This window comes from Echinops telfairi, unplaced genomic scaffold (assembly GCF_000313985.2).
Source record: "Echinops telfairi isolate 266 unplaced genomic scaffold, ASM31398v2 ScPeMD7_19;HRSCAF=73, whole genome shotgun sequence".
In the NCBI taxonomy this organism is placed as follows: domain Eukaryota; kingdom Metazoa; phylum Chordata; class Mammalia; order Afrosoricida; family Tenrecidae; genus Echinops; species Echinops telfairi.
Genome location: NW_022103916.1, coordinates 414,800 through 427,864, shown reverse-complemented (window position 1 = coordinate 427,864; position 13,065 = coordinate 414,800). Strand labels below are relative to the sequence as shown.

Below are 13,065 nucleotides of genomic sequence, written 5' to 3'. Positions count from 1 at the left end.
TTGATGTCTGATACCTGGTCCCTTCTACACCTCGTGGTCACACAGGCTGGTGTGCTTCTTCCATGTGGGCTTTGATGCTTCTGAGCTAGATGGCTGCTTGTTTACCTGCAAGCTTTTGAGACCCCAGATGCTGTATCTTGTGATAGCCAGGCACCATCAGCTTTCTTCACCGCATTTGCTTATGCAAACATTTGTCTTCAGTGATTGTGTCAGGAAGGCGTTCAGCACATTTTTAATGCAGTTTTTGTGGTAAAATTAGGTGGCTCGGCTGAGTTTATTCGGGTCGGTTTATAATCGAGTTTATAATCGGTTTATAATCGAGTATATACAGTATTACGGTATTACTGCAACTAACAAAATGTCAGCATCTTCCAACTCCTCTTTCCCACAGGAAATTTGTATGATACATGTAATTTTCTGTATGTACCTATAACATACATTTGTAAGCTTACATGTGTCTCCAACTCTCCCCCCCCAAAAAAACCCCACTATTTATCAAATAGTATTATTTTAAAAAACAACTTTTATGACTCTTGAAAATAATTATTGAATAAAACTCCACTTTCACTATCAGAATCTACTTACGTTTTTAAGGTTCCTGATGTCATTAGTTCAGTCACTAATACAATACATTTCTTTCCTTTTAATATAGACTCCCAAGAATCGTAAAATCTAACTATATTGGGATGCTGGAGACCCTTTAACATCTCTGCTTCTTCTTTGAACCTTTGCTGCTCAGCTTTGGTTAACTTCCGGTCCTGAAATGGAGAAATAAGTTCCAAATTAAAGTGAGAGAAATTCTCATATGCATTACTAAAACCACTCAAATGATTGATTAATTTTTATTTAATTTTACCTGTAAGCTCTTTTGTCAAGAAATTAGCCAGAACCAATTAAAATGCAGTGGAGTGGGCATATATCCACTGATCTGACCCAGCAATGTAGCAATTATTTTATTTCATAACTACATTATAAATACACCTGCATAATAAATCAATAACTTGAAAAATAGCATTTCAAAATTAGTTGAGAAAAAGAAACCAAACAGATAAGAAAAGAAAGTTTCCCTGAGAAAGTCTTGAATTTAAACATCTAAAGGATTCATAGTCAGAGCAGAAATAATCAAAAGATAGATATTCAGAGAATTACCCCATTAAATGTCTGAATTGCCAAAATGAATGTGTTCCAGGTTCCATACAAAAATCAGATTATTAATCATAAAAGAGCTTCAAATATGCATTGGACCTGTGATGTTGTATATTAAATTCTAGAAACCAAAGAAATAATGTTTACAGAATTCTGGGAGAGGATTGTGACCCCTACTTTTGAACCCAGAAAACTATTGATCAAGGTTCCAAGGGGAAATTTTTTATATTTATATAAAATAAACAGAAAGTATACCACACAAAACACCCTTTCTGAAAATATTTAAGGCACTTCAATATAACATTGGCAAAATAAAACAGCTAAAAAGGATGATGTAGCAAATGATAACCATCAGTAAGAAATTCCCAATAAAGTTTACTGTGAATTAAGTAATTATTCATAACTGGTAAACTCAGTGTACATTCTAAACAAACTCATTGCCATCGAGCTAATGCCAACTCATAGCAACCCTATAGGAGAGAATAAAACTGCACCTTTGAGTTTCTGAGACTGTAATTCTTTACAGGAATAGAAATCCTAGTTTGTCTCTCACAGAGCAGGTGGTAGTTTTGAACTGCTGACCAGCAGATCGCAACCCAATGCATAACCATTATGCATTTGTTAAAACAGAAAATATATTATGCAAAATAAACCATCTGAAATTAAAATTTCAGACTACTTCTTTAAAACCTCTTAAGTGGGAAATTAAGAATAAAAGAATATACCTTTCACGTGCAAGACTATTAAGTTTTATTGTTGAAAGAGAAGTAAGTTCAAGTGTGATAATTAAAACTTTAGGTCTGATTTCCAATTGAAGATGGTTGACTAAACATGTTAATTTCTTTCCAGCCCTAAATCTCAAAATTGACAAAATAAAAATACAAAAGCTAAGCAGTGTTTAAACAGAAAATAAGGTGGTTGTGTGTGTGTGTGTGTGTGTGTGTGTGTGTGTGTGTAAGAAAGAGCTTTATATACAAGAACAGTTGAATATTGAGAAAACATGCCATCTCAGTCCAGATCAAGTCCATAAGTCTGATATTAGCCCATATGTCTGATACCAATCTATAAAATCCTCTTCAAATCCACGAAACACATGCAATGACACCGAATGCAGGAAGATCACAGGACAGTGGGTGGGAATTCTTGTGAATCCAGTGGCACTGTAAGCATCTCAGAACTTGCAGGGGTCTCCACGTGGCATATAGACCTTGCTATGAATATATTTTTTAGAAAATTCAGGAGAACTAGAAACGTTTTTATTGCTATAAGGTCCTAGAAACCTTTGTTAAATGAAAAACTGTTTCTCAAATTCACAACCTCAGTCTACACATTTCAGAAGGTGGTGTTCCTCTCTCTCTCTCTTTTTCTCTCTCTCTTGAGATAAGGCTTCCCAATCTATTCTCATAGGGCAGCCCTTGCTACCATAAAAAAATGGTGAAGTACATTGTCGTAATGGGGGAAAAACTTCTCAGTTCAACTTTCCTGGCACTTTTCGTACCAATGCAGTTTTTAAAATTTCTTAATAAGTCCCCTGATCATCCTGTGTCCTTTGAGGAAATTAATCCAGATTACTCCTTCAGGATCTCCCAAAACAGTTGCCATAACCATCTGAGCTGACTTTTCTGCCTTGAATTTAACTGTCCCAGTAGATCCTATTAGAAGCTACCGTTTGTTTGTTTTTAAAAATACTGTTTTAATTATGAATTCGGTGGAAGTTTACATTTCATATCATCAACTTTGTAGTCAACAATTTAAAGTACTTACCAAACCCCTCAATAACCCATCCCCCTCCTTTCACTTCTTCTTCCACTTCACCCGTTAACCTGGTTAACCTGGTTAACCCTGTCAACCCTCTATCTTATTGCTTAATCTTCCCTCCCTGATAACTTCCCACTTGGTAACCTTGAAAGTCTGTTCTTTGGTATGAAAGTCTTTGTCTTGGAATTTTTCTTTATAACAGTGATCTTATATAATATCTGTCCTTTTGTGTCCTCTGGGAAAATAAGACTGGTATGTAAGAGTCTTCCACTGATTGACAACCATTTGGCATGTCCCATAGTTACTCAGCAACATTTTTTATTTTATTGAATACCTACTAAGCAAATATCAAAATCTTAGAATCCTATTATCTTATTTTTAATATTTAACTTTTTAACCCATCTGGAATTCATTTCTGCTAGCAACATTTCATTCATTATTTTTTCTTTACTGACTTGAAGAACATATTAAGCTTCAATCTATACTGAGTCCTGCTTATGTTCCACTGATCTATTTGCCTCTTCCTATGTCAGTTATCATATTATTTGAATACAGTGCATTTGAGTATGATTAATAATTGGTAAGGCCCATCATGAGTCACTTGGTAGCTCAATCTCCATCTTTTTAGATATTGCCAAAGTTATTTCCATAGTGGCTGTACATACCTACAGGTCCACCAGCAGTGGATGAGAGTTCCTATCTCACCACAGCTCCTTCAACACTTGTTACTTTCTGACGTTTTGAACTGGGCTATCTTTGAGGATGTTAGGTAGTATCTCATAGTTGTTTTAATTTGCATCTCTCTTATGGCTAATGATAGGGAACATTTTCTCATATGTTTATTGGTCATTCGGATTTCAGACTCTGTGAAACTTCTGTCCAGGTCCTTTGCCCATCTCCTCAGTGGGAAATTAGTTTTTCTCTTATTGCAAGCTTGCAAAGTATTGTAGATTTTAGTAATAAGGCCTTTGTCTGATGTGTCCTTGCTAAAGATGATTTCCCATTCTGTGGGCTCTCTTGTTACTCTTTTGGTGAATTATTTCAATGTACACAGGTGATTTATCTTCAGTATATCCCACTTGTCAATTTGTGACTCCTCTGTATTTGTGTCCTTCCCTATTTCCAATAGCCTATGTATTATTCCCTGTGACAAAGTTCTCAGGTTTGTTGAAATTCCCTCATTAATGGCCCTAATTGTTTGGGGTTTTACCTCAAGGTTTGTGATTCACCTTGAGTTTATTCTTGTGCATGGAGTGAGGTAAGGGTCTTGTTTCATTTTTCTGCATGTAGAAATTCCATTTTTTCCAGCACCACTTATTGAAGAGGGCATCCACTTCCCACTGGATATTTTTTGGGCCCTTATCAAAAATCACTTGCCTGTATGCTGATGTTTTTATTTCTGGGTCTTCAGTTCTTTTCCATTGGTCTGAGTATCTGTTGTTATACCTATACCACACTGTTTTGACCACTGTGGCTGTATAGTACGTGCCAAAGTCAGGTAGAGCAAGCCCTCCCACTTTGTCCTTCTTCTTGTGGAGTTCTCTGCTAATTCTGGGCTTCTTCCCTCTCCATATGAAGTTGGTAATCAGTTTTTCTAATTCTTTGAAGAAGATGATGGTATTCATATCAGGATAGCATTAAACTTATATAGTGCCTTGGGCAGAACTGACATCTTTACTAATTGAGTCTTCCAATCCAGGAACATGGGACATTCTTCCACTTGTTGAGGTTACTCTTGGTTTCTTGTCATAGTGTTCTGTAGTTTTTCTCACACAAATCTTCTGGGGTTTTTAGGTCAGGTATATCCCTAGATATTTCAATTTGTGCTTAGCTATTGTAAAGGGTATTATCTTTTTAATTGCCTCTTCTGTGATCTTGTCTGATGTTTATAGCAATCTGATAGACTTCTGTTTGTTGATCTTTTATCCTGTCACTCTGCCATATTCCTCTATCGCTTCCAACACTCCACTTGTGGAGTTTCAGGGATTAAACCAGAGCATGCACACTGCTACATTTAAGAGCCCACAACATGGGACATCCAGAATAGATAAATCCCTCAGGGCCAACAAGGGGAGTAGAGATACCAGAAGGATTAGGGGAGGGTGGAGGGATAATGGGGAAACTGATCACAAGGATCAAACTAGAACCCCCTTCCAGAGGGACGAATAACACAAAAGTGGGTGAGGAGCGATGGAGGACGATGTAAGATAAGGAAAAAATAATCTATAACTTATCAAGTGTTTGTGAGGGAGGGCAGGTGGGGGAGGGAGAGGGAAGAAATGGGCAGCTGATATCAGGGGCGCAAGTGGGAAAAGAATGCTTTGAAAATGATGATGGCGGTATACATGCAAATGTGCTTGACACGCTGGTGGAATGTATGGATTGTGATAAGAGATGTAAGAACGCCCAATAAAAGTATTTAAAATAAATAAATAATTGGTAAGGCAACTCACTTTCCTGTTCATTATTTTCTTAACTATTCCCATTTATTTATAGCCCATACAAATATTGAAATAATTTTTCTGAATAAAATAATAAAAACTTATTAGAATCCTAATTGAAATTATTATATCACATATGTATATATATTAATACAGAGAAAATAGGCACCTAAAACAATCTTTTTAAAAGCCAAATAAGAACATATCTAGAGCTACAGTAAAAGTTTTTTGGAGTGGGTAGGTGAGGAATATTGACGCTTTTAATAACTGCAGTATAAAGGTAAGTCAAAAAGTATTGCTGCTAGCATTCTAGTTCATACATGCATGGGTTTATTGGAAACAAAACATGTCTATGTACAACAGAAGGAAACATTGCCTGGTCCTACACCATCCTCACTATTGTTCCTATGCCTGAACACATTGTTGCAGCCACTGCATCACTCCATTTCATCAGGGATCTTCTTCTTTTTCACTGCCCCTCCTTCTCCAGGGACTGGTCTCTCTGAGTGGTTCATAAAATGCTCACAATTCACTGCTAATCAGTCAATTTCAATTGATAGTGACCCAAAAGTGGTTTGTGTACATCTAAAAATATATACCCCTATTTGAAAGATATAAAGTTCCATGTACTCAGCAAATGGAGTTTGTGGATTATTCGTTCCATTTATATTTATTCATTTTTTGCCTACTAGAATTATTCTAAAAGAAATGCACCAAAATGTTTATCCATTTTTCTTTATTATTGTACATACCCAATTTAAATTATCAGCCAAACTAATAATTTTTGGTGTCCCCAAGTTTCTAACATATATTCTTTTTTTTCTAACATATCTTTAAACTGCAAACAATATCACTTCAAGGAGGCAGAGGCAGGATGGCAACATAGCTGGTCACATCCTCTTGCAGCAATATCAGAAAAAAGCAACTAAGAATGAAAGCATCCAAAGATTATGGAATTCTGGACAGCAACTGTAGGTTGGATAGCACTGAATTAACAAGAAGACACAATGCATACAGTGAGAAAGCAAGGGTTGGCAGTCTATCCTCACTTGACGCATCAGAGCAGTTTAGTGTAGACATCTTAGAATGCTGGCAGGAGGTACCACAAAGCAAGGAGCAAAAAGAGAAAACAAAACAAAGAAGACAGACTAAGTCAAAGAGACTGAGGAAATTATTCGGGAACAGAACAGCAAAGTAGGCAAGAGGTATGCAGAAGTGGCAAAGAGTGGCAACCCGGCATGTCATAAAGTTGAACCCTAGGGACTCCAAGGGAGTGGTGCCTGGGGTGAGTAGTGGGTAATGAATCCCAGGAGTTTCCAAGCACGAAATCGAAAGACTACAGCAGGTGCTCTATGGGTGAGGCACAAGGAAAGCACAATAGCATTGTTATCTTCTCCCCTTTCCTGAGGGAGCACAATAAATGGAAATCATCAGGAATTGGTCATGAAACCACACATAATAGGGCAAAACTCATCCACCAGAAGCAATTAGGGATGCTCATCAATTCATCCATTTACAAGAAAGGCCACCAGCAACTGAGAGCCACACTGGGAGCAGGCAACCCTCAGCAGGAACACTGCCTCATACTACAATCACCAGGGAAGGCCTGACTTGGCAAGAACCCACTGCCTCAATTTAGCAAACACATTTTGCCCCAAGCAGGAGTATCACACTCCCAGCCCCAAGTCCCATAACCTTCTGTTCCCAAGTCCAACACTGGTAACATATAGTACCCCTAGATCAAAGGAGTCAAACAATTCAGTCTGTGGTACAGTTGAATTACATGGTATAATACTACTATACATAGTCTTTATAACTCCTAAAAATGTTTGAGTGGGAATATGTGAATAAAATGTAAAGTGTAAAGGACTAATGTGGGTATTGATTCCGTTTTAGTACTACACTGGGTATAAACCAAGTCATATTAGAAGCAGGAACATAGAATCCCACAGCAAAGTGGTGGTGGCAGCAGAGGCCGTGAGACAAAGTGGTAGGCTTCCTGGTCCATAAATAAGTAAAAATGTGTCTCTTCAGGCAGGAGGCTGGCTTGCAGAGTAGGGTGCCCTTTGAGCATTTATCAGTACTAAGAAGCTTGTAATTCTTTCCAAGGCAGAGTAGAGGCCAAAGAGTTACATGGCTGAGAGGATGAGAGCCAAACAGATGTGTGCATGCCAACACAGCTGGGAAAACAAAACAACACTTCAGACAATAGAATCATATTCTTAACATTACAGATACTGACTTGTAACCTGTAACTTCCCTACTAAACTCTGTAATTATGAGTATTATCTGTGAGTTCTATGTGGTCATTTCAATGAATTATCAAACCCAGTAGAGAAGTATATATAGTACCGTGGGAGGAGAGGTTGGTGTCAGAATAGGATAAAGAAATTTGGAGACCGAAGGCATTTCTGACCTCTGCCTCACAGGAATCATCCCTGGACAGGGATGATTGGAGGTGGAATTGGGTTCTACTTCCTCCTATTGAAGCTGGAGCTCAGACATGGCCTCCATGATTTTCTTGCACTGTTCCTGCCCCCACATAGTAGCACCCTGCCTCATTACCAAGGAGGTATACCTGACTGGTTTAACATAGGAAGGTCATCAAGCCATCTGGGGGCTCCAAAGTAAAAATAAATCTCCAAAACCTGGAGGAAGTATCTGCCTCTACAATTTAAAGCCCAACAAAGAAAAGCTTAAGAAATACTTGGCATCCATCTGAGAGCTGGCCCTAGGTACAATGCAAGGTATAATATATGAATAGTCCACCAGGCCATGGAGCAGTGAAGTAAACAAAGCATAGGGCAAGTTATAAAAATCAGTTGGGGTTTCCATACACCAACAATGAGAAATCTGAAAGATAAATTAGGGAAACAATTTCACTTATATCATCCAAGAGAATAAAATTTTTGTTTTTATGTGCTGTCAAGTTTGTTGCAAAACATTGCTGGGTCCTGCACCATCTTCACAATTGTTGTTATGCTTGAGCCCATTGTTGCAGTCACTATGTCAATCTATCTCATTGAGGATCTTTGTCTATTTCAAGAGCCTCTACTTTTTTAAGCATAATATCCTTTTCCAGGGAATGTCTCTCCTGACAACATGTCCAAGCCCAACCAAAACCAAGCCACTGCTATGAAGCTAAATCTAACTCATAGCAACCCTTTATAAGGTTTCCAAGGCTGTAAAAATTACAGAAGAAGACAACCTCATTTTTCACTCTTGTAGCAGCTGATGAATTGAAAATGACTTTATGGTTCAATGCATAACCAACTACATGAATAGCTATCAACATGTCCAAAGTACTAGGAATAAATTGAACCAGGGACATGAAGGACTTATACAATAAAAACTGCTGAAAATTTTTTAAAAAGACTTAAATAAATAAAAAGAGACAGTCCATGTTCATGGATTAGCAGACTTAATATTAAGATATCAGTATTACCCAGAACAATCTACAGATTAAATGAAAACATGATCAAAATTCTAACAACCTTTGTTACAGAAGTGGAAAATTGATCCTCAACTTTATAAGAAATGGCAATATATATCAAATACCTAACACAATGTTGAAAGAGAAAGATGGAGTGGTTCCTCCTGATTTTCAACTATATTATATACCAAGAGCAATATTTCTCAACATGGGCAAAATACTGCATGGATCTGAAATAATCCAGGGGGCTGCAAAAGCAGATATCTACACTTTATTCTGAATTGTGAGGTATAGTATACAATTTTTTAATTGCCAAGGAGACATTGAGTAAATTATTTTCTAAAAAGGGGAAGGCAGACTAAAGAAATAAAAACATCCTGGTATTGGTATAACAATAGACACATTCATCAATGTTATAGGATTTCAGAGACCCAGAAATAAACTCACATATATATTCAACTGATTTTTGATAAGGATACCAAACACATTCTTTAGGGAAAGAAGAATCTTTAATAACTAGCATCAGAAAAATTAGTTTTCAACATGCAGAAAAATCAAACCAGATCCATGCATCACACCATAAACAAAAACAAATTCAAAAAGGATTAAATACCTATTTGTTAAACTAAAACTAAAAAATTCCTAGAGAAAAATATAGGGGAAACACTGTTAGGTTTAGCACTTAACAATGAACTAGCTAAGAGCAAAATCCAAACAGCAACATATAAAATAAATAAAAGGGCCCGCTCCCACTACCATGACTCGAATTCTATCCTGCAAGACTGGCTAGACCAGAGGAGGTACACTGGTAGATAGGAACTGAAAATAAAGGGAATCCAGGATGGATGAGCCCTATAGGACCAGTGGTGTGAGTGGCAAAACAGGGAGGGTAAAGGGAGAATGGGTAGGAAGGAGGGAACCGATTACATGGAACTGTGTGTGACCTCCTCCCTGGGGGACAAACAACTGAAAAGTGGATGAAGGGAGACGTCGGACAGGGCAAGATATGACAAAATACCCATTTATAAACTATCAAGGGCTCATGCGGGAGGGGGGAGCGGGGAAGGAGGGGAAAAATGAGGACCTAATGTCGGGGGTTTAAATGGAGAGAACATGTTTTGAGAAACGATGTACAAATGTGCTTTACACAATTGATGTGTGTATGGATTGGGATAACAGTTGTATGAGCCCCTAATAAAATGTTAAAAAAGAAAAAAGAATAAATAAATAAATAAATAAATAACTAAATAACTAAATAAATAAATAAATAAATAAAAGGGACTTTATAAAATATTAAGACTTTTTTCATTAAAAACAGAAAATTCACACACAGCAATTCAATAGGACAAGGTAGAACTATCTCTTTGAGTTTCCAAGACTGTAACTGTTCACAGGAGTAGAAGGCCACATCTTTCTCCTACAGAGCTACTGGTGGCTTTGAGAACTGCTGACCTCCCAGGTGACAGCTGTACTAGTAATCATGACTCCACCAGGGTTACTTTCACCCAGTGACTACTGAAAGAGGTTTGAGACTGGATGGCTGCCTCACCACCTTCCAGAGAAAGTGCACTAGGAGTACAATTCCTGGCAGCAAGAATATCAACATAAAGATAAGTAGACTCAATTGTCTTAAACTGGGAGAGCAATAACACCTATTGGCAGACTCCATTTAACAATGGCATAAGCAGCGTCTGTGAGCCCCACTCCTCCATGGCACAGCTGCTTTTTCTCAGCTCCTAAAGCAAAAACAGGCAGTCCATTAGATTCTGGACAACACACCCGAACAGGGGCTTTTCTTTTTAACCCCCCTGAGTGCACTGACATGCTTATATTCATGTTGTACATTCATGCAACATAAATTAGCATTCACACCCAGGCCACACCAACTCTTTTTGTCTCTTCATGCCCTCCAAAACAGGAAACCAAACTCACTGTCATTAAATCAATGCCAATTCATAGTCACCTTATAGGACAGGGTAGAACTTCCCCTGTGAGTTTCCAAGACTGTAACTGTTTAAGGGAGTAGAAAGCCCTGTCTTTCTCCCACAGAGCAGCTAGTGGTTTCAAATTTTGGACATTGCTGTTGCAGCCCAAAGCATAACCATTATGCCACCTATACCTCCAGTTTTACTCATTATATCTTTCTCTTTTCTCTCTTTTTCCTTGTGCATTATATTTCAGTGAAACTTTAAAAGTTTTCCAATATATTTCCACATTTGTAGGCCTATTATTACTATAATTCCTTTTTTTCTTCCCCTCCACCTTCCCAAAATACTCATCTCTTTTCCCTCTTCTCCATTTCACCAACATGAATTTTTCTAATTCCTTTAGTCCTTTGCTAGATCATTAAACAAAACCAACTCCCTCTACATGACCAGCAGGCAAAGGGGGCCAATTTGGAGGATTCAGACCAAGCTCTGGTCTTGCAGTGCCCAGGGGGCTTTTTGGCAGTTTTACCACAATCAGCGTAGGTGTACTTGCCATGAAACATGTCCCCCTGGGTTTCCCCACACTTGAAACTTGCCATGAAACATGTCCCCCTGGGTTTCCCCACACTTGAAACCAGTGCAATCGTCAGTAATACACAACCTGGGTTCCCGGGCTCTATGCAGCCCCAGGGATCCCTGTGGATCATGTTTCCTTGTGATCCCTTCCACCACCCCTACAGGCATGTCATGGTCCCGTGGGTTTCCTATCCAAACAACAGGTGAATCTTGATCCCTTGAATTGCTCCCACCCCTCCCCCTGTGATACACCTACATGCCATCCACCCATTCCCCAACACCAACTGCCCATGCCTCATGCCACCCGCTCCCCTATCTCATTTCCCACCCCTCACACTGGGAGGAGGCCCAGGATAGTCTTCCCCTCTAGGGTAAGTCAAGGACTTCCACGTGGACCTCTGGAGGTCCTGGCTCATTCTAGAATAGACCACATGCTGGGACATAAAGCAAGTTTGGGAAAATTCAAACACATAAGGATCATTCAATCCATCTTCTCTGACCACTGTGCCATTAAGTTGGAAATAAACAATAGAAAGAATAGACAAAGACAATAATGTGAAGACTCAACAATTCACTTCTCAAAGAGGAATGGGTAATTGTCCAAATAAGAGAAGAAATTCCTAGAAACTGATGAGAATGATAAAACATCATACCAAAACCTATGGGACTCAGCCAAAGCAGTTATCAGAGGTCACTTTATTGCAATAAAGGCAACCATGGAAAAAGAGGAGAGGATCACGGTCACCTCCTTAACACAGCACCTCCAAGAATTAGAACAGAGGCAACAGCATAATGCCTCCAAAAGCAAGAAAAAAGAAATCATATAAATAAGAGCAAAAATAAATGAAATGGAAAAGAGAAGAATAGAAAAAAATTAACAAAACAAGAAGCTGGTTCTTTGAAAGGATTAACAAAATCAACAAACTGCTAGCAAACTTAACAAAGGAAAAGAAGGAACATCAATATCAAGAATTAAGGATGAAACAGGGAAGTGACAACAGACCCTAATGAAATAAAAAGATTAATAACACAGTACTATGAAAGACTATAGGCTAACAAATTCAATAACTTGGAGGACATAGACGAATACCTAGAAAAACACTAATTAAATTATCACATATGGACATTAAGCAAAAGAAGAAATAATAAAGTCATCAAGAAACTCCCAACTGAAAAAGCCCCGGTCCAGATGGCTTCACAGAATTCTACCAAGCATTCAGAGAAGAGCTGACACCAATCCTATATAAACTCTTCCAGAACATAGAAAGGGGCAGCAAACTCCCAAACTCATTTTATGAAGCCTGCATAACCCTGACACCAAAACCAGGCAAAGACCCCACAAGGATAGAGACCTACAGATGTATATCCCTAATAAACATAGATGCAAATTTTCTCCAAAAAAAAATCTTGGCCAATAGAATCCAATAAAATACAAAAATGGGATTCATACCAGGGATGCAGGGATGGTTCAACATTTGAAAAACAATTATTTTACCATATTAATAAAGAAAAGGACATAATGTTGGAGAGGGTGTGGGGATAGAGGACCTCATATCCACTGCTGGTGGACGTGTAAATATGTACAGCTACTGTGGAATGTGATACGGAGATACCTAAAACAGATGGCAATTGAATTACAATATGATCCAGCAATCCATTACTGGGCATATACACAAAAGAAATAAGAAACAGATCACGAGCAAATTCTTGTTCCCCAATTTTAGGCACAGCACAGTTCACAATAGCAAGAAGCTGGAAAAAGCCTAAATTCTCATCAATAGAA

At 38.2% G+C, this 13,065-nt stretch overlaps 1 protein-coding gene across 1 annotated transcript in view; it reads right to left on the bottom strand.

The window, feature by feature from the left end:
* Positions 1-13,065, bottom strand: part of WNK3 (WNK lysine deficient protein kinase 3) — a 170,030-nt gene that overhangs the window by 132,650 nt on the left and 24,315 nt on the right. The window contains exon 2 of the mRNA XM_004713120.2: positions 586-758. Within this exon, the coding sequence (XP_004713177.1) occupies positions 586-758 (173 nt within the window). The remainder of the gene's footprint in view (positions 1-585; positions 759-13,065) is intronic.